This window comes from Urocitellus parryii, chromosome 4 (assembly GCF_045843805.1).
Source record: "Urocitellus parryii isolate mUroPar1 chromosome 4, mUroPar1.hap1, whole genome shotgun sequence".
Lineage (NCBI taxonomy): Eukaryota > Metazoa > Chordata > Mammalia > Rodentia > Sciuridae > Urocitellus > Urocitellus parryii.
This window is the reverse complement of record NC_135534.1, coordinates 167,923,362-167,946,640: the sequence shown is the minus strand read 5'-3', so window position 1 is coordinate 167,946,640 and position 23,279 is coordinate 167,923,362. Positions and strand designations below refer to the sequence as shown.

The window sequence follows — 23,279 nt, the reverse complement described above, 5'->3', positions numbered from 1 at the left end:
TAGGGAAATTATACAGCAAATTCCTGTATTGACTTGAATAAAATGATCTCTAAAGGTCTCTTCTAACTCTTTAAGGTTCTGTGGTATTTCAAACCACTTATAACATGTTAGGTAGCTGTTTGTGTATTTGAGAACAATGATTAATTTTGAGACTTTAAAACGGTCCTCCAAACATAACTAATTAAATACATTTTTTAAAGATTGGCTTATATCTCAGTGATAATGTATACTAAGAAAACACAATTCAATCCTTGGCACCAAAACAAAACAAAACAAAAAGTAAATGCATAGAATCAAGTTCAGTAAAAACATGCTCAGAAGGATATAAACATTGTAGGAAGATGCCTATTTTAATAGTGGAATCCTGTCATTAAACTTTTATATGTTTGTAGGACTGTGCCACGTTGACAAAAGTTTAAATCACTGGAAAGTTGCATAATCTAGGAACTTGATGAACTTTGGTCTAAAATGATCTTGTATTTGAGAACTGATTCTAATCTTCTATTTGAGAACTGATTTAAATCACATTATTTTTCCCCAAATACATTCAGGTGTTTATATGAAAAACTTGCATTTTGTCAGGCACAGGGGTAGATATTGGGGTATTACTGATACAAGATTATTTTTCTCTTTCCAGCGCTCAGGTTAGAACATCTCCTTCACTAGGTGATTGACATTTTATGCTTCCTAACTAGAATGTCTCAAACTACACCTTTAGTGTTATAAAAGGGTTCACAAGGCTGGCATACTGACAGTTTTTATTTCATGGGATATTAATAAATTAATGAAAGACTGTACAATGCTTGGAGTCAGGTAGTAAATGAAATATGTATTCACAAGTACATTGTCAGTATGGTTCTGGCTCAAGGTAGTAAGTATAGGGATGAACTAGAATAGAATTTACTTCTCGGGAGACACAGAGTTCTCTTCTAGGATGGACTAAATCAGATATCTAGTCTTAAACTGAAATCCATTGAAAACTCAGAAAGTCTCTGGACCTTCTGAAGGTCCTTTGGACACTATTTTTCAGTAGTACATAAAATTGAGCCAGCCAACCTGCTCCTATTTCATATTACTTCAGATTTCCATAAGCTGTCTTCGTACTAAATTGGATCTCCCAAGTCTGTCATCATTTCTGGGTTGGGAGAGATGAGATAAGGCTTGAGCATCTTTGCCTTTTGAAAACTATCCATATTGGAAGATACAACTGCAGGTTGAAGTTCATACATTCAGTATTCTCTGATCATGCTAAGGATAAAGTGACTTCTCCCTCTTGTAAACTCAGTACTTTGGGTTCTTCATCCAGTATATCTGTGGGGTTTGTTAGGAAACCAAAGCAATTCCTGCTCCCTTCATATTGCACCCCACATTTCTCTTTCTCAAAGGCAAAAATTAGTTATCTAACTCCTAATTCTTACATTTTACATCTATTTCTCTATATAAAGATGTGTTCTGTGCAGTATTTAATTTTAAAAGATTTTAAAAATTTAGAAATTCAAATATTGGACTTATTTTCTAAATTTCTTTTTGTTTTTCTCCCATTTAAAACAATATCTTCTTTCTCTTTTTGGCTATAATTTTTATGGAATTACCTTGACTTATTTGTGAAATTTTGTCTTTGTCTCATGGTTGCAGTATTTTCAAGGATCTTAATGATTTTTATTTTTCTATTTTATTTTATTTTTTTTTCCTGAGTGGTCTGTTTCCTCCAAATTGATGGGTTGTTTTTGTTTGGTTGGTTGGTTGGGTTTTTTTTGGGGGGGGGGCGACTCATGTTATGCTGGAGGCATTTCCTCAGATGTTTGGTAATCTGTATTGTGTCCTTATTGTTGAAGATGGAAATAAAAAGCTCTTGGGAAGTTCTCTGCTCTTAGCTGGCACTTGTTGATTTTGAACTTAATTGGTGGGGCTATTTCCCTGGGCTGATCTCCAGCCTCAGGTGTTTTGTTTTTGGTAATCTTGGGCTTCAGTATGAAATTACATGTTTCTCACAGTTCCAAGACTGGTGCCCCCCCCCCCTCCATTCAGACTAACCTTTTCTAAGTAAAAGTTTCATATGTATGCAGAGTACAAGAAGGGTATAGTTGCCAGGCTGGGGTGGCTGGCAGTCTTTTCTTTTTCTTAATACTTAAAAGCATTTTTTAATCCATTCAAAAACTACTTAATGCTTACTATGTAAACCATTGTGTTAGTAATTTGGGAAAATATAAAGAAAAATCAGATCTGGATTCCACCATTACAAAATTCATAGACCACTATGGATGATGCATACAGACATTTATGCTGAGAAGTGCTAAAGGACACACATACATAGACTTAGTAATTTACCTAATATTGATTTTATTCCCCCCCCCCCCCCCAGTACTGGGGATTGAACCTAGTGGTGCTCTACCACTGAGCTACATCCCCAACTCTTATTTTTTGTTTGAGACAGGATCTTGGTAAGTTGCTGAGGCTGGCCTCAAACTTATGATCTTCCTTCTTCCACTTCCAAATAGCTGGGATTACAGATGTGCACCAACCCCACCACCCATACTATAGATTTTTCAACATGTATTATTTTAAAATTTTCTCTGGGCTTATTGATAAATGTTTTCAAAATAACATTTTTAAAAACTCTCATAAATGAAGTGAACAAAAATTGGCTACTACCAATTATCTTCCTTTGAAGATTTTTTTCATATGATTCAACTGATTATGAAGATTTTCTATTGGTTATGCTTATTCTTGTTCTGTGCTTTTTCCCCATTTCTGTAGATTTATAGTGCTCATAACCCCCCCTCCATTTATTTTTATTTTGGTAAAATACACCTAGGGGGCTGGAGTTGTGGCTCAGCAGTAGAGCACTTGCCTCACATGCATTCTGCACTGGATTTGATCCTTAGCATCACGTAAAAATAAATACACAAAATAAAGGTATTATGTCCATCTACAACTAAAAAAAATATAAAATATATAGCTATCTAACAAAATTTAGTTTTGTAACCATTTTTATGTATAAAGTTCAGTAGTATTAAGTATGTTTATGAGGTATGCAACTATTACCACCATCCAGCTTCATAATTTCATCTTATAAAATTTATACTCATTAAAATAATAAATTCCCATGCTTCCTTTCCTTAGCTCATGGTAACCATCATTATGTAACTGGCTTTTTTCATTTAGTTTATCCTCAAAAGTTCATTCATATTTTAGAACCTGTCAGAATTTCTTTCCTTTTTGAAGTTAAGTAAAATTCTGTTGTTTGTGTTGACCACATTTGTTTATCCACTCATTGATTGATAGACTCTTGGGTTGCTTCCACATTTTAGCTATTGTAAATAATGATGCTGAACATGGTTGTCTAAATATCTCTTTAAGACTCTGGTTTCATTCCATTAGAAATATACTCAGAAATGGGATAACTGAATCATGTTTTTTTTTTTTTTTTTTAATATGGGGAATTGAATCCAGTGGCATTAACCACTGAACGACACCCCAGCTCTTTTTCATGTTTTGTTTAGAGACATGGTCTTGCTGAGTTGCTTAAGGCCTCACTAAGTTGCTGAGGCTGGCTATGAATTCACAATCCTCCTGTAATAGCTTTGCAAATCCCTGGAATTACAGGCATGAGCTACCATCCCTGGCTGTTTTAGTTTTTTGATTAGAAAAATCATCGTGCTCTTTTCCACAAGAAGAGTCTTGTTCTTGGGTGAAGTGTTCTTTTTTTTTTTTTTTTTTTTTTTTTTTAAAGAGAGAGTGAGAAAGGAGAGAGAGAGAGAGAGAGAGAGAATTTTTAATATTTATTTTTTAGTTCTCGGCGGACACAACATCTTTGTTGGTATGTGGTGCTGAGGATCGAACCCGGGCCGCACGCATGCCAGGCAAGCGCGCTACCGCTTGAGCCACATCCCCAGCCCAGGGTGAAGTGTTCTGTTAGTTTTAGTTGGTTTATTGTGTTAAGCCTTTAATTTCTGTACCTATTTTCTGTCTAGTTGTTTTATTCATTATTGAAAATGGGGTATTGAGGTCTTCTCCAATTATTGTAGAACTATTTATCCTTCAATTCTGTCACTTTTTGCTTTGTGTATTTTGATGGCCTGTTATCTGGTGTATAAGTGTCTATGATTGTTTTGTATTCTTGCATATTGCATTTTTATTAATATATAATAATGTATGTCTCACTTTTTAAAAACTAAAGTCTATTTGGTCTTATATTAGTATAGCTAACCCTGTTCTCTCTTGGTTACTGTTTTCATGGAATTTTCCATTGTATTTGTTTTTAGATCAAAAATGAGTCTCTTATAGACAGCATATAATTGGATCATATTTCTTAAACCATTCTGCCCATCTGTCTTTTGATTGGAGAGTTTAATCCATTCACATTTATAGTCATTACTGATAGCATTTTACTATTTATTTTCTGTATACCTTATAGCTTTTTCATCCTCATTTCCTGCATCACTGTCTTTTGTGTTCAGTTGATATTTTGTAATAAAAATTTAAATTCCTTTCTCATTTCCTTTTGTGTAGATTCTTAGCTATTCTCTTTGTAGTTACCATAAGAATTGCATTGAACATGCCAAACTTTTAACTCTAATTTGAGTTTATACAAGTTAAATTCAATAACATACAAATTCTGCTCCTTCACAACTCTGTTTTTCCTCCTTTTGGTTGTGGGTGTCAAAAAACTTCATCTGTACATTATGCACTCCAAAACATTAATAATTATTTTAAATGTATTAGTCTCTTAAGTTGTAAAAAGCAAAATATAGAGTTGCAAACCACTTCTGTATTACTAGATGTATTTATCATTGTTGAGATCTTTATTTCTTCATATGCCTTTGGGTTACTGTCTGATTTTCTTTCATTTTACTCCGCAAGACTTCTTTAAGCATTTCTTGTGGGGAAAGTCTCCTGGTAACAAACTCCCTTGCTTTTGTTATCTGGGAAAGTTTTAATTCCTCCTTCCCTTTTGAAGAACAGTTTTGCAGGGCATAGGATTCTTGGGTGAAGGGTTTTTTAAATTTTATTTTACTACTTTTAATATATTGATACATTTCCTTCTGGCCTCCAAAGTTGTGTATGTGTGCACACACACGCGTGTGCCAGTGCATGCATTGGGAATTGAATCCAGGGCTTTGCACATGCTAAGCACCTGCTCTACTTCTGAGCTATGTACCCTAGACCTTCCTCTCAAAAGGCTTTGATGAGATCCATTATCTTGAGAGGATCTTTATATGAGTTATTTCTTTCTTAGTGCTTTCAAGATTCTCCCTTTGAAATGTGTCTCAGTGTGGGTGTCTGTGTCTTGAAATTTGTTGAGCTTCTCTGGATGTGTATTTTCATACCTGGGATTTTTTCAGCAATTATTTCTTTAAATATTCTCTCTTCTCTCCCTCTTTATGTATATGGTTCTCTTGATTGTTTTCTACAGGTTGCAGAGGCTCTGTTCACTTTTCTTTCATCTTTCTTCTTTTACTGAGACTTGATCATTTCTACTGTCCTATCAAGTTCACTTAATATATAACAATGGATTTGTAAAGTAGTATATACTCTAAAGTTCAGCATGAATGCAAAATGAAAATGAATACTTGGACAGTTATGTTCTAGGGTAGGGCACAGGACAAATATTTATCTATTAATTGTCTTGTTTTTCTAGTCCTAACAGGGGCTTTACAGAAATGCACTGTATGAGTGGCCACTCTAATTTTGTATCTTGTGTATGCATCATACCCTCAAGTGACATGTACCCTCATGGACTGATTGCCACTGGAGGAAATGACCACAATATTTGCATTTTCTCACTGGACAGTCCAGTGCCTCTTTATATTTTGAAAGGTCACAAAAATACTGGTGAGTATAACACTTTGGTGTTTTTCTAATTGAAGTTTTTATCCCCTTGAAAGTAATATTTACATATTTATTTTTTCCAAGTTTTTTTTTTCTTTCATCTATAGCTATGGCTTGATAGTGCAAAACTTTTTCTGTCACTTTAGTTCTGTGAAATCTCTGTTCCAAATGTACTTGTGAATTTAAAGATTGATATGCTGATATATATATATGATTTGCTTTGTTTTATTTTATTTTACAATGGTGGGGATCAAATCCAGAGCCTTATGCATGCTAGGCAAGCACTCTACCATTAAGCTACACCCCAGCCTATATATAAAAAATAAAGTGTTTATTTATAAAAGGAAGAGGCTGTATAATTTTAATATACTTCATGGATTAGATCTTCTACTATTTTGTGTGGTAAAGTTATGTAGAATATGTCTTTATCTTTTGGCTGTCATCTCTTTGCAGCAAATTGAAGACCAGGAAGAAATGCATTTACTAATCTAATATCAGTATTGAAGATTTTTAAACTTGTAAATACCATTTTCCCATAATTTGTATATATTCCTGGTTCTGTGGTGATTCTGGATTTATATATGGCAGAACAGCTCTTTGTTATGAAGTGGCAAGCTTGATCAGTCCATTTACACGGACTTATTTTTATATTTATGGCTGGAATAATTTGGGACATTACCCATAAATATTTCAAACTTAATTCCTTTGAAAAATTTGTAAAATGTTTGTATGTGTAAAATATTTCACACAGAGTGAAACAGATTTTTACAATTTTTTTATAGAAATCTGTAAATGTATACAAAATAGATACTAGGGGTTTTGTTTTGTTTTTGTGTGTGTGTGCATGATGGAGATTAAACCCAGGGTCTTACCCATGATAGGCAAATGCTCCATCCCTGAGCCACACTCCCAGCCCAAAATTTGGTATTCTATAATGAGTTATCACATAATCATATATACGAGAGAAAAATATAATAATCCCTTCCATCTATGTATTTATATAGCTTTAAAAGATTATCAACAAGTGACCTTTTTTTTAAATCTTACCCTCTATCACTGTTATTTTAAAAGAAATTCTTGATATACTATTTTATTTACAAATATAGCAAAATGTAAACTTTAAAACAGGGATAATCAAACTTTTTTTGTAAAGGATCACATACTAAATATCTTAAGAATTTTCAAGCCATATGAATGCTATCATTACTCAGTTCTGCCACTATAGTACAACAGCTGCCATAGACAATAAATAAATGAATAAATAAATAAATGTGCACATCATTTTAAAAAGTTTTAGAGGTAAGTTATTCTACCTTAGAAAAGTGATCCAAAAGAAGAATTTTTTTTTAAGTTAACTATTTCCAATGCACTTCAAGTACTCTGTACATAAGTGCAGTAATAATAGAACATTCCAGTGATTTAATTTACTGGCCCTCTTGGCACTTGAATTTAAACAAACAAAGAATAATGAAGTATTACAGAAGTGTTAAGTCAGTCTTTAAAAAAAGAATTTTAACTATTTGAAAAGCACCTTTTCATATAAATGGGAAAATTCACTTTAATTTCAACATCTAAACACAGTAGTTCGTGTATTTATTTGTACAGTAATATCTTTCAGTGTTTGTTCCTAAGAACAAGTGTATGTAGATACATTATGCATCATAAGGATGTTTTGTGTTCTCATTGCAAAGACTAGTTATGTAATTCTTGAGTATCTAGTTTCATTGGCATGGTGGTGGGTACTTTGTAGTCCCAGCTACTTGGAGGCTGAGGCAGGACGGTAGCTTGAGCCTATAGGAGTTTGGTGTCAGCCTATGGACTATAACAAGACCTCATTTCCCACTCCTCTTTTCATCCCCAAATTAAAATAATTTAATCTCTCTGAATTTTAGTCTCCTAATCTGTTAAATGGAGCAATATCTGGTTCCTGAAGTTGTTGCAAACAGGAATACACTTTTTATAGTGTTGGACACATGGTAAGCACTCAGTAACTTAGCTGATGATACTCAGTCAAGGTTTCTGTCTTCTGCTGTATAGAGAGAGGCTCAACACTAACCCACTTTCAAGACCTCATGTTACAGATTTTACCTACTACTCTTTGTCCTGCTTTCCTTTTCCACCTAATTTTTACCTTAGTATATTGTATTTATTTTCAAAATCACGTATTAAATTTTTCTAAAACAAAGTAGAAAATAAGGAGAATATTAATTTAACTGGAATTTTAATCAACTTGGTTTTTAAATTTTATTTTTGTCAAAGAAAAAGTATTTACTCTAAGGTTAAGGACCCTTTTTTATATGTTGCAGGAGGTCTGGGAAGCACTTACTTTTTCAAATGTTTTAACATATAAATCAGGGTAGGCGAGGTTCTTATACAATATAGTAACAAATAATTCCCAGATGTGACATAATACAGAATATATCTCATTCACCTTACATGTTCAACATGAATCAGTAAAGGGATTATGCCAGATTTTCTCAGAGTCGCTTTATCTTTACTTGTGCTTCAGCAGTTATTGCATCAATGAAAGGACAACTTCATATACAGGAGGAAAATACCATCCTCTTATGTGCTTGAAAAGGGAGAACTACCACAGTGTGCCTTCTGGTCACTAGCTACTTAGATTGTTTTCCCTTCTGCAGGCAAAATACACCCACCTCCCAAACAGTCCAAATTCCCACTCAGTTACAGCATAAAGCCCAAAGTTAAGTACTTTGAAGTGATGCATAGTATTCTGAAAATCAGGGAAATGTTGTTTAGGTGTTTCTGCATCAGGTCTATATGTAGTTCCTCTTTAATTCAGAGGTATGTGAGCTAAAAGCACCTATATCACCCATACTTGTATACTATTGTGGAATGGGGAAGAGCAAACATTCCCATTAAGAAAAAGAAACAGTGCAAAATAGCAGTTTCTTGTCTATTGCCATTCTGAAATTCAAAGAAATGATTATTTCAAGAACCTCCTACTCTGAGATTTTTTTGATCAGTTCCTCCTGATCCTATAAGAGAGGTTACAACCCTTATTCTTTGTGGCTTTGCTTTGATTCTCTGGAATACTTGTCCTTTTCTAAGATAAATAAAAAATGTATTTTTAGCTTTTGATGGACATAATAACTTATTTTTATGTGCTGCTGAGGATTGAACCCAGTGCCTCACACTTGGTAGGCAAGCGCTCTACCATTAAGCCACAACCCTAGCCCTCTAAGATAATTTTTAATATTTATGATTTTGAGCCTGCATAATTTTACATTGAGATAGTAAAGCATTTAATTAACGATTCTAATACTGTTGAACTTTGATCTTGGCTGCAGGTTTTTGTTTTGTTTTCGTTTTTGTCATTTTCTTGAAAGTGACCCTAAATATTTACATAAACAGGGTTTCAAAAATCACCTGCATTATTTTCCTATGGTTGTTTCTTAGCGCCAGAAGGAATTATGCAGCCCAGTTAGTCCTGTTCCCTCATTTTACAGACTAGGAATCTAAGGTTAAGCATTCATTATCCCAGTGGTCACACAGTTTGTTTATATCCAAGCATTCTTCTACCAGAGCCTGTGCTCTTGACCACTGCATTCTTCATCTCTATTGAGTTGAACCTCAGTTGGGTATTCACTTCACAAAGTGTTTTTAAAATTGCAATAATTGGGCTGGGGCTATAGCTCAGTGGCAGAGCAATTGTCTAACATGTGTGAAGCACTGGATTCGATTGTAAGCACCACATAAAATAAATAAAATAAAGGCATTCTGTTCATCTACAACTACAAAATAAAAAATTAAATTGCAATACTTTAATAATTTGCAAGGTTAAGCATTTTTTCTCTATGAAAGTGTATTAATTAATGACTTTTCCCCCCTAGTTTGTAGTTTATCATCTGGGAAATTTGGGACATTACTTAGTGGCTCATGGGACACAACTGCTAAAGTCTGGCTGAATGACAAATGCATGATGACCTTACAGGTACAGTATGTCTGTGTGAATATTCTAGATAATAAACAAGTATGATAATTCTATGCAACTTAAACTGATACCCATTTTACCCACAGGGTCATACTGCTGCTGTATGGGCAGTAAAGATTTTACCTGAACAGGGCTTAATGTTAACTGGTTCAGCAGATAAAACTATTAAGCTGTGGAAGGCTGGAAGGTGTGAGAGGACTTTTTCAGGTAAGATGGGGTAGACAATTTAATTATAATTAAATTTATTATATTGTTCCATTATTATTACTTCTTAGTTGCTCAGATGATATTTTTCTCAACAAATTAGAAGCTTAAAAATGACATTTGAAAAACATCAGTATTTATGAGCCAGCTAACTTGGACAAATGTAATTTTCTGACAGTTACTGTTTAGTATCTTTTCTAATGTTATAATGAACTCTCATAAAACAATCAGGTGTAGACTAATAAAAAGTTATCTGATATGCTATAAAATGTGTATGCTTTTTTTGTGTTTTTTTTATTGTCATTTTAACAGGTTCAGGCTGAAAATTGAAGCATCCTTACTGATGGTAGGTCAGCAGTATAATCTTTAACTGAAAGCATCATTATTGCCTTTATTTTTGTTGAAGTACATTGTTTAATAATAATAAAGTTTAGATTTTTTTTAATCTTGTGGGTTTCCATAGAATACAACTACACTGAGGTATCTGCTGTCTAACTTTTAATAATTTGTTTGTTTTTGTGCTGGGGATTGAGCCCTGGCCCCTCTGCTGTCTAGTATTAATATAATTGATTTATTTATTTGAGAGGTATTTAATTTCGGTGTAAGTTTTGATCATCACCACCCTGGATAATACTTTGAAAAAAATAAAAGTAAAAAGTCCCTTCATACACATAAAAGTAACTATAGGTGGAAAATAATAAGTTATAATTAAGTATCCCTCTCTTTTCTGCATCAGTATTTACAATTTATATATCAAGTCTTTAATTTAGGATAACAAATCTAAATCAACAAATACTGAACATGAAAGTTTTGTTTTCTCATTTTCTTTATTAGGTCACAACATCAGAAAATGTTTTGTCCTTAAACTTAGGAGACACTTACTTTGTAATATATATTTTGATATATTTGAATATTGTGACTTTTATGAATTATTCTTGTTAAAGAAAAATTAAAAAGGAATTGTCAGGTGAACATGAAGAATTTTTGGAGTCAAAATACTGTCTCTGAAAGGTTTAGGAAATAATTTAGAAAACAATGTGATTAAAGCAAAATAACTTCTGAAGAATAGAAAATATTGCCATAACTGAAATACAATTTTGATTACCAGGCTTTTCTATAGAAAAAAGGAAAATTTTGTAACTTGAAAAATCACATTAGTAACTAATACGTTTTATAATTTTTGTAAACTCTATGGAGCCATTGAGCAAAGGATACTTTTTTTTTTTTTTTTAAATGCAGGGCATGAAGACTGTGTAAGAGGTTTGGCAATTTTGAGTGAAACAGAATTTCTTTCCTGTGCAAATGATGCTAGTATTAGAAGATGGCAAATCACTGGCGAGTGTCTTGAAGTATATTATGGACATACAAATTATATTTATAGCATATCTGTCTTTCCTAATTGTAAAGGTAAGAGTAGTGTATTCTCTGTATTAAAATTTTGTTTTGTGCGTTATTTCATTCTACTCTTGAGCTGAGGACAGGAGGGCTGCTTACTTAAATCAGCTTATTGTTAACTAAATATTTCCTAAGTATCTGTTTTCCCAAGTGGAGAAAATTATATTGCCATCTTTATATTAATTCAGATTAGTGGTTGTATTATAAAATGTTCACAAGTATCTGAGGAATGACTTTCTGTTATTCATTGGTACATGGTATAGGTTATAAGATGTGAAGGAATTAAAACGTGATTTTTGAAGTTGTATATAATTGACTAATATAAAATTTAAAACTAATTTTAAAACACATTGAGATTTAAAAGATCTGTACATATAGAAAGATGTTGTTTATAAAGGTTATTATTTATGTCTAAACAAGTTTTTTTCCCCATTTTCATTAATTTTAGATTTTGTGACAACAGCAGAAGACAGATCTCTGAGAATCTGGAAACAAGGAGAATGTGCTCAAACAATCCGACTTCCAGCTCAGTCTATATGGTGCTGCTGTGTGCTGGACAATGGTGACATTGTGGTTGGTGCGAGGTATTTATATTCTAGTCAGTCAATAAATTTTATGTATCTAGGCCTATGATAGGCACTAGAGTGTACAGAGGTAAGCCATAGGAATAGCAGGTGAAATGAGAAGACTGCACATTTCCATTAATTGAGCAAAGTAGGTATAACAACTATTACACAAATGACACATGATATTACACTAATGATACATGATATACAAGTATTGTACTAAAAGTTGTACCGTCCATACATTGAATGTAAAAGAAGTTAGAGGATGTAAAAATTTGTGGGAAAATTTTCTGAAGAAGAAGAAATTCAAATTGAATTTTGAAGGATAATGAGTAGGAAAGGAAATTAGAATTTCCAACAAAAGATATAAGCTTCTATGGAATGAATGTGATATTCAGAGGAGATGAGGGAAAAGGATGAAAAATTAAGGCGGGAACATTAAATAGTAGATATGATGGGGCTTAACTATTGGTAGTTTAGGGTTAAGGTGTTATAATGCTCAAGCAAGAAATGATATTATTAAAGTGAACCTTGTGTGTCATTAAATATATATCTTAAATTTAACTAGATGTGACGTGACAGGAAAGCAAACTAGAAATTAACTGCAGCAGTAAGATATGAAGTTAAAAATCAGTGATCCCACAATGGCACTGGATAAGAAATAAATAAGATAATTCAGACAAAAATTATGAGAATAAGAGTGAAGGGAAAAGATAATACTTTAAACTTTTGGTGGTTGGCAATTCCCATCAATAAAAATGGAAAAGTGGGACAATTAATTTGGTGCAAAAGTTATAACTTTGGCTTTAGACTTCCTCTAAGTGTTGGTCAGCTACACCCATGCCAGTAGATCATGGACAGTTGGAGCCTAGTATAAGAACTGAAACTAAGGTAAAGATTTATCTAAAACTGCCATAAACAAACTATTGATCACCTTTTTCTGAGGGAAGATGTACAGAGGAAGAAGAGAAGACTAGGAACCGAATCTTGCAATACACTATGGATAGAAGGGGCCAGTATGTTAAATAGTACAAAAGAATCCAGATGATGAAGTGGAGGGAGATGACAAAGGAGAGATTTTGGAGGGAGATTATCATCAGTGTGGAAAAAAGAAAATGCAAGAGGTGTGAGGGAATTGAAAATTAGAAAAGCATTAGGATTTAGTTTAAAAATTGTTATTAGTAACTCTTTTGATGTCCTACTTTGGTAGAAAATGATAGAAAAAATGGCAAGAGGAATTAAAGAGTTGAGAGATGGTTGAAAGAAAGGATTACAGATTAATCTGGCATTGAAGGTAATGGGAAAAATGTGATAGCTGTAAGAGATAGAGGTTTAATGAAATAGAACTCTTTTATTTATTTTTTGCCAAGTCAAAGGTTGGTTTGTTGGCTTAGCTTTATTTTCCACTAAGCATATTAGAAGTTGAAGAAAAAACAATTGAAAGAGGGAAATTGATTTACATAGAAGATTCTGTGGAATTGAGTGGGATGAATACAATTGAAAGTAGCTAACTTGGCTCTCCTATTTCAAAATTTAGAATTGAGGAACCATAGAAATGGAGTGATTTTTTTCGGGAATAAAGTTTGAGGGCTGCTTTGCAGTCTAAACTTAAGGCCATTGTTTTTCTTTGATTGAGGTTACTGCTCGGTACTAGTAAGGTGAATAAAGCCCGTGCTTCCCTATTGAACATCTTTTATTTTATAAGTATTAGGGTGGGTCTTTGAGCCTTGTATAAAGTAAACCAGTGCACTATCCTTCTTTATAGTAAAAAAACCTATGTAATATTGACTTTAAAAGTAAATTGCATAATTCTAGATTGTTATGATGGAAAGTAAATATTTAAAAGTTATATTAAATATGTATTTCTGTGTCCATTTTCAGTAATTTATAATATGGAGTAATGTTCTGGGGTCAGTATAGTGCTATAAATAAATACATAGTAACATTTCTTATATTCACAAATGAATTTTTGCTTTGGATCATTCAGGTGTGGAATGTTGATATACTATGGCAATGATTTTTAAAATCATTGTGTTTGTTTTTTTTTATAGTGATGGTATTATTAGAGTGTTTACAGAATCAGAGGATCGGATAGCAAGTGCTGAGGAAATCAAGGCTTTTGAAAAAGAGCTTTCTCAGGCAACCATTGATTCCAAAACTGGTGATTTAGGGGACATTAATGCTGAACAGCTTCCTGGGAGGGAACATCTGAATGAACCTGGTAAATATTGCAGTGTTTCTAATAGCAGTTTAAAATGTCACCACATTTGCCTTTGGGAATACTAAGAACGATAAGAAGGGAGAAAATGTTGTTTTGCTAGTGTTTCATTGTTATTCTCATTGCCAGATTCTGTTTTTTTGTGAATTTTTATTACCACAGGTAACTGCTATGAGAAACTATGTTGCTCTTGCACCTATCTCACAGTGTAGACTTTGAGTGATGCTTCCCATGAACAGGATTTTTTCCTTTTAATAAGAATCTCAACACTTAGCTCAAAAATAGTAGAAACTTGAAAAATACATAGGTAATATTTTTTGGCTAATCGAATTCCCTGAAAGAGTTATAAAGACTAAACACAAAAGTGAATTCAAATATAGCAATGTCTACAAGTTAGGGATCATTTGAGTTTGAAATCCAAGAACAAAAGTCATCTCAAGTAAAACCTTATGGATATATCCCTGACCCATTACATCATCACTTCTCAAAACTAGATTCATAGAACCCTGGGGATCTGAAATTTGTTAGGATGCTCATGAGGTCAAAACTATTTTTATGATAGTAGATGTTATTTGCCTTTTTATATTTTGTAAAGGTTTGCATTTAGGATGCAAAGGCAATAGTGGGTAAAATTGCTAGCTCTCTAGCAGAATCTTTTTTTTTTTCTTTTGGTGATAGGTATTGGGATTTAAGCCTAGACGTCTCCCACATCCTAGTAGTACACACCAATGAACTATGTTCTCAGCCTTTTATATTTTATTTATTTTGAGACAGTGTCTTGCTAAGTTGCCCAAGCTGGCATTAAACTTATGATCTTCCTACTTCGACTTTCTCAGTAGCTGAGAGGGATTATAGACGTGTGTCACCATGCCCAGCTTAGAATCACATTTTTTAAGCCTTATATTAGTTCGTAAAATTTCTTTACAACCTTTATTTTCCTTTGGTCACTTTCTACTAGAATTATTACTAAAATAAAATTTCTACTAAAATAAAATTCTCTTTTAAATTTCATGTATACATTTTAGTATTAAAATTTTTCTTTCTAAATGTTTTCAAATTTTACTCTGCCATTCTACTTTTGATTCTTACAATTTTTGTTTTAAGGTACTAGAGAAGGACAAACTCGTCTAATCAGAGATGGGGACAGAGTCGAAGCCTATCAGTGGAGTGTTAGTGAAGGAAGGTGGATAAAAATTGGTGATGTTGTTGGCTCTTCTGGTGCTACTCAGCAAACATCTGGAAAAGTTTTATATGAAGGGAAAGTATGTTAAATTAAAGTACTTTCTAAATATCATTATCTTAGACTATTAGACAAATTATAGGTATTTTTTTCCCTGTGCTGATAAATTTTTCTTTGGTGCTTTGACATTGAAAACTATATTACTGTGGGGAAATTATCTTTTTACCTGTTTTGAAATAGATTTTTAAAATATGTCGTCCATGTAGAAGAAGCTGCACTTGATAGGCAAGTTAGCCATAATCTGTCTTTTAGAATTCCCATACATAACTTTTCCCACTAATTTTGGATTGGGGACTTCTGTTCCACCTCTCATCTAGTGCTACATCTATTGCTTAATGCCTGGCTGTATTTAACTTGACAAGACTTGAGGGATCCTGCAGGGCAGTGCTTATTTTGCCAGCAGGTTTTGGTAAGTAGGGTACCAAACAGCTGATAACTTTTCTCTTGAGATAAACCAGTTGGAAATCTTCCTTTGGTTCTTCCTTTGTCTAATAGAATTAATGTTATAATCCATTTCCCATCGCCTTTCTCCCCACCCCCTGTGAAATACTAATCTTACAGCACATAAAATTACAGTTAATCTTTATCTTCCAAAGAGGAAGCTTTTAGCATTGCGCTTTGGAGAAAGTTTAGGCATTGCAATTATTAAAATAAAGAACACATTGACCTCTGTGTTATATATATATATATCACTAACATATGAAAATTTTTTTTAATGTTCCCATTATAGGAATTTGATTATGTTTTCTCAATTGATGTCAATGAAGGTGGACCATCATATAAATTGCCATACAATACCAGTGATGATCCCTGGCTAACCGCATATAATTTCTTACAGAAGAATGATTTGAATCCCATGTTTTTAGATCAAGTGGCTAAATTTATTATTGATAACACAAAAGGACAAACATTGGGACTTGGGAATACCAGTTTTTCAGATCCATTTACAGGTAAGTTAGGGTTTGTATTAACTCATATCCATCTGTGTTAGCTTTCTGTTGCTGTGATTAAATACCTAAAATTTTAACTTAGAGGAGGAAAGATTGTTTTTAGGATCAGGGTTTCAGAGATTTCAGTCCATGGTCATTGGCTGTATTGATTCAGGTCCTGTGGTGAGACAGGACATCATGATGTGGGGAAGGTGTGATACAGCAAAGCTGTTACCCCATGGCAGACAGGAAGCAGAGAAAAAGCAAGAGAAAGGGGTCAGGGACCAGAAATAGTCCCCAAGGGCATGCCTCAAAGACAAAGTCCCTTGGTACCACCTCTTACAATTTCCACCACCTCCCCAGTAGTCTATTGAACTATGTCAATCCATTGATGAGGTTAGAGTCTTTGAGATCTAATCACTTCTCAAAAGCCCCCTCTGATTTTATGGGACTAAGCTTTAAACATGAACCTTTGGAGGATATTCTAGATCCAAACTATCACAATCAGAGTTAGTTTTTGACTTTGGCCTTTTTGAGGGGTGCGGGGTTATTGGTGATTAAACCAAATGCCTTGGGCATTTTCTAAGCACATGCTATACCACTGAGCTTGGTTGACTTTTTCTGATGTGTTTAAAACTATGATTAGCTGTTTAAATTCTTTTTAAAAATCTACAAGGGATTTTTACCTCACATCTATGATTGATATATTTTTAACCCTTGAATTATACAATTCTGTGTTTAGAAATAATTATTGTCTTTCAAAAATATAGCCTCACTGTAAACTAAATAAATTAAGAAAATTTGATTCAGTCATTTGAAATAAAAATAAACTTCTAAGTTCCTTTATATAGTTCCCCCGTTGTGCTGGGGTACATTTAGAGACTCCCACATGCTAGGCAAGTACTCTATTGCTAAACAATGCACCTAGACCCTAGTTTTCTTTTTGTTGTTGTTGTTACCAGAGATTGAACCCAGGGATACTTAACCACGGAGCCACATACCCAGCCCTTTATATTTTCTATTTTGAGACAGGGTCTTGCTAAGTTGCTTGAGACCTTGCTAAGTTGCAAAGACTGGTCTGGAATTTGTGATCCATCTGCTTAAGCCTTTTTAGTCGCTGCCTGATTCCAGGCATGCACCTTAGTTTCCATTTTATAGTAATATTTAGTAAAATGAAATTGTTTTCACTGGGGTATAGTGGCAGCAGCTGAGGAGGCTGATGCAAGAGGATCCCAAGTTCAAGGCCAACCTTGAGAACTTAGTGAGACCCCATCTCAAAATAAATAAAAAGGTCTAGGGCTGGGGTTATTGCTCAGTGGTAGAGCGCTTGCCTCTCCTTTGTGAGGCATGGGGTTTGATCCTCAGCACCACATAAAATGAATAAATAAAATAAATGTATTGTCTCTATCTGTAACTAAAAAAATTAAAAAAAAAAAATAAAAAGGTCTAGAGATGTTGCTTGGTGGTAAAACACCCCTTTCACTGGGTTCAATCCCCAGTACAACACACAAAAGAAATTATTTTCACATGAAGGTAAATTAGTTAATTGTACATCAACTCTAGGGCTGAATTGTGATTTGCATTCCACATGCTTATTTCAAGTTAGTTTTTAACATTTTATGTAGTATCTGAAATGTTATAAATGGGGTTAGGAGAGCATGCCAATCTGTAAAGTAGTATTAGCCTGAAACTAAAATTCCAGTAATTTTTTTTTCTAAGTTCTATTTTCTTAACTTTAATGGTTTTCTGTCTTGGTCCCAGCACATAAATATTAAAATCACTTTAATCTAATATAAAAAGAATTGCAGGTGATCTCTGACCTAAATAATATATACGTACAATCAATTCCTATCCCATTCCTATATAAATTCACTAAAATTCCTGCTTTTACTGTTGCTATCAGGACGATGGGCATTAAATGCTAATCTTTTTGATTTTTAAAAGATTACTAGTAATACTAATTAAGTTAATTAGAATTAGCTTACTAATACTAGTAATTACTACTGATAATTAGTAAATACTAATAATTAATAAAACTAGTATTAGTCTGAATTTTGGCTCCCAGAAAGTAGATTATGATCCTAGTAGTATTACCCTGAGTTCTAGATCCAGGAATCTGAGGAAACAGAATGCCACATTTTTGTTTAAGGCCTACTCTAAATAAAAATTTGAAATAGGTAGTTTATTGTTAATTTTTTTTTGTTGTCGTTTCTTCATGTGTGTGTGAGAGAGAAGGGGAGATACTGAGATGCTGGGGATTAAAACCAAGGCCTTCAATATGCTAGGCAGGTACTCTGCTATTAAGCTATGTCCCTAGCTCCCCATTGTCTTACCGACCTAATTTTTCACATGGTAGTGATTCCCTTGATCTACAAAAACCCATAGCCTCTTCCTGTCTCAATTTCTTACATAGTTCTTCTCTTTTGGGTACTCCATGTTTCCAAATTTTCTCTCTTCTCCGAACCCAAAGTAGATCGCCCAAAGTAATTTACTACTGAACTAAAAATGATTTAGCCCTCCAAATATATGAAGTTAACACAAAAAGAAAAAAAAAATTAGATGCTTAGTGCCTGGATATTTCTCTTGTTGAAAGTTCAGCCTCAGGTCAAAAGAATGAACTCTCAAAATAATAAATTCTCCCTGCAATGCTGGTTAAGCCATCTTGTGGGATGAGGGCAGGTATCAAGGCAGTTGGTTGAGCCTGGAAACCTAGCAACTCTTTGGCTTATTTTGCTCTTCCCAGATGTTATAAACATTCTTACATATCTTTTTGTGGACAACCTGATTATTTCCCTAGAGCTACTAACACGACATGTATTCTCATATATTGTATGCTTGTAAATGTATAAATGGAAATATTTTTTTGGTAGCATTCTTACCCTTTGTAATTCTTTCCACCACTAGTTAGTTATAAGCTTCAATGGATACAAGCAATTTTTGTTCCCTGCTGGATCCCTGGAACTGAATCTACTGTTTGACACCTGAATTAATGAACCAGAGCTTCTCTAAAAGATTAACATTCAATGCCTGTGGTTTTGATAGCAACAGCAACAGCAGGAATTCTAGTGAATTTGTATAGGAACAGGAATTTACTATATGTGTATATTATTTAGGTCAGAGATCACCTGCAATTCTTTTTATTTTAGAATACCAGTTATTTTAATATTTACATGCTGGGGCCAAGACTAAAAAAAAAAAAAAAAACGCATTAAAGTTTAAGAAAACAAAACTTAAGAGAATCGCTAAAATCTTAATTTCTCCCCAGTCATAATGCTCTATTGTATTCATGTGACAGCTTTGCTCTTCAGCTTTTCTACAAGTTTGGGTTTTTCTAATGTAAGTATTATACTGTTTATGAAATTCAGAATTTTGGTATACGTCAGCTTTTCCTTTATTTTGTACACACAGGTGGTGGTCGGTATGTTCCAGGCTCTTCAGGATCATCCAACACTATGCCAACAGCAGATCCTTTTACAGGTGGGATGTAGTTTTAACTTATTCTTCTTTACCACATAGATAAAGCATTTTGTGTTATGTGGTTTTACATTTTAGAAGTATTATCTAGTAACTGATAATTTCCCTTAACTATATTTTCAATTTTGATTGGTCTCCTTTTCTTTAACTTCTAATTTTTGCTTTTTCCTGGAATAATTTTGTAGATCTCCTTATGATTCTTGAATAACCTATTTTTAGAACCCATCATTTTCTCCCATGGTTCTTCCTGCCAGGAGAGTAGAATAGTACAAGAATATAGGTTTTAGAGACAGACAGACCTTGGTTGAAAATCTGGCTCTACCACTTACTTGCTATGAGGAGTTGGCAAGTTACCTAACCTATCTCAGCCTATTTTTTTTATCTGTGAAATTAGATAATAGGGGAGCCCATCAACCAAGACACAGCATGAGCGCCATCATTGGTGAGATGCTACCAGTTACAAGCAGAGAAGGAGCTGTGTGAGTCCTGATATTGGATGGAGCCATGCAATCAAGAAGTCAGCCCAGGCATATTTTGACTTAGCGTGGGAGGAGACATTTCACCTGACTGCCCAGGATTAGTCTTCCTAATCTAAATTATTAATGGCCTTCCTGAAGCCCTTGAAGTGTCTTTGTATCTCATGAGAGTGAATTACTGAGGTAATTCAGTGTCAATACTACTGGAAAAAAATCACCAGAGTTGGACTTTAATGCAGCTGAAGAAGTCTGTATTTCAGAATGGCTCTTGATATCTTTTGTGATGCTGTTGTTGGATCTTCAGGCAGAGTTCTTGGACAAAGTACCAAATTTGAGAAGAGATTCATAGCCTTTATGGAATCCACTGGCCTTACAGTCTTAGTACTGTGGGCTATAAAAATGACCACCCTATGATCTGCTCAGCCATAGATTGGGCCAACACACAACCTTAGGTCAGTGTCGTGAAATTATGAATTGCTCTCAATGAGCTTCCTTTTTCTTGTGAATGAACTGGTGGCCCAGACAAAAGTACTTATACCCTATGCATTGATAGCCAGTGTACTAAAATAACCAACTATAATGCCAAATGATGTGGCAGTACCTTGACTATTAAGGAAGTCTTTGATGACATAATGTAATTTCAAAAGACCTGAAGAGTGGATAATTGATGACTTTATCAGCAGTTCTGGAACAGTGATGACTTGAAAATTATTCCAACAGAGTTCCAAAAATGTCACTGGTGGCTTTTTTCTGTTACCAACAATATCAAAAGAACTCCTGGAACCATTCATCATAATCAGAGCATGTCTCACTGTTGCACAGTGTCAGTAACAGAAAATGCAGTAATTGTATAGATATGCAGATAACATACTAAATGTCTAAGAGAATTGTTTTTACGATCACTGAACTACACTTATATAAAAAAAATAGATAACAGCACATACCATATTGAGATATGAAAATTAAATGGCATAATACTTATAAAGTGTTTAGCAAAATGCTTGAAATACAGGGCTGGGGATGTGGCTCAAGCCGTAGCGCTCTCGCCTGGCATGCGTGCGGCCTGGGTTCGATCCTCAACACTACATACAAACAAAGATGTTGTGTCCGCCAAAAACTAAAAACTAAAAAAAAAAAAAAAAAAAGAATTAAAATTTCTCTCTCTCTCTTTAAACAAAATGCTTGAAATACATATAAGGAATCAATATATATTAGCTATATTTTTATTGTTGATGTTGCACCCCCAACTTTACCAAATAGCATTGAGGCCCCAGATTTCCCCATTTGGCTTACACCTTAAATCAACCCTAATTCATTTTTCTTTTCTTATTAATTTATGCACTACTCACATTTCTTATATCTATTAGAATGATCTAAGAAACTTAAATTAATTATCCCAATGTTGTACCCCCAGAGATTTTGATTCCTTCCATTAGTGGGGAGATTAAAAATGCTTATACTTTAATCCTTCATCCAAGGATTCTGATTAAATGGTCTTAGTTCTGATTTGCTCTAATGTATCTCTACAAGTTCCCTATTTGTTTCTAGAGGGGCACCAATTTAGAGTACTATGTTATGGGTAGACTCTGGGAATCTGCCTATTAAATAGGTAACGGATTCAGGTGATCAGAAAACACATTTAGAAAAGTGTAGGACTATAGTCTGCCTTTTAATAGCTTAATGCCTTGAGCAAGTTATTCAGCCTAAAATATTGTGAATTATAATGGTGTTTAGTTAATATTTGAATGAATGTGCATATAAGATGCTTACCATGCTGGCTGACATAATTAATGCTCAACAAATCTACTTATCTGTGGTTTCATTGTTGTTATTATTTTTGGCAGTATGGAGAATGAGCCCAGGGCCTCATGTGCTAGTTGAGCATTCTACCACTGAGCTATATCTCCAACCTTTTTAATTTTTTTTTTTTTTTTTTAATTTTAAGACAGTGGCTCACAAAATTGCCGAGACTGGCATTGATTTTGTGATCCTCCTGCCTCATACTCCTGCAGATATACGCATGTGCCTCCACACTTGGCTTTTGTTTATCGTTTTTTTGATTTTATTTTTTGTTATAGTTTTTTTATGTTTTCTGTGTGTCACACTGATTATAGCAACTCCTACATTATATACAAACTCAGGCCGGAACATGAGCTCATCTTCCTCCTTCACTCAAAGGCTAATCCAGTCCTCTGAACATCTCCAACTCTTGCTAATTCTGCTCTTACCCTCTCTCCCTCTCTCCTTCCTCCCTACCTTCCTTTCTTCCTTCAATAAGACAGCCACAAGTATGGTCTCAAATGTAACTGGGCTGTTGTCATAGCACCCCTAACTATTATATAAGTCTCTTCCAATTGTCTTATGTGCTCACAGGTAGCCTTATTCTTTTCTTTTTTAGTATAGGGTTCACATTTCATTTTGGAAAGCTTTCTCTTTAATCCACTTGTTTTTATAACTTCCTGAATTTCTATAATTATAATGTATAAGGCATCCAATGTTTATTTTGTCACTTGAAAATTACTTTTTTACCTAACATTTATTGGGCACTTATTATATGCACAGCACCACTCTATTTTCTGTATTAAATTTTATAGCACATTTATTATGTATATAAAGGTGCTATTCTGGAAGTATGTCTAATACTAAAAATAAGTTATGTAAAGAAGGAATAGTATGGACTTTATAATTTGTAGTTACTTTTGCTTACCAGAAGTATTATTACATTGCAGGTGCTGGTCGTTATGTGCCAGGTTCTGCAAGTATGGGCACTACTAACATGACTGGAGTTGATCCATTTACAGGTATATACTCTTAATATTTCTCTCTCTCTTTTTTTCTTTTTCTCTCTCTTAATTTTTAGAATTCATTGGAACTTTTAATGAAAAAGTCAGAAAATTTGTATCGTTTTCTTGATTGAGAAATATTTTCATAGTAAATAATTTTCTTGGCTTGGCTTTTAGAATTTTGTTAAAATTATCTTTTACTACACA

General features: G+C 33.8%; 1 protein-coding gene across 2 annotated transcripts in view; it reads left to right on the top strand.

The window, feature by feature from the left end:
* Positions 1-23,279, top strand: part of Plaa (phospholipase A2 activating protein) — a 33,161-nt gene that overhangs the window by 2,041 nt on the left and 7,841 nt on the right. For both annotated transcript variants that reach the window (XM_026387854.2, XM_026387853.2), the window contains exons 2-11: positions 5,642-5,835; positions 9,687-9,787; positions 9,874-9,994; positions 11,231-11,398; positions 11,835-11,970; positions 14,004-14,173; positions 15,275-15,432; positions 16,141-16,360; positions 19,748-19,816; positions 23,019-23,090. In XM_026387854.2, the coding sequence (XP_026243639.1) occupies positions 5,642-5,835; positions 9,687-9,787; positions 9,874-9,994; positions 11,231-11,398; positions 11,835-11,970; positions 14,004-14,173; positions 15,275-15,432; positions 16,141-16,360; positions 19,748-19,816; positions 23,019-23,090 (1,409 nt within the window). The remainder of the gene's footprint in view (positions 1-5,641; positions 5,836-9,686; positions 9,788-9,873; positions 9,995-11,230; positions 11,399-11,834; positions 11,971-14,003; positions 14,174-15,274; positions 15,433-16,140; positions 16,361-19,747; positions 19,817-23,018; positions 23,091-23,279) is intronic.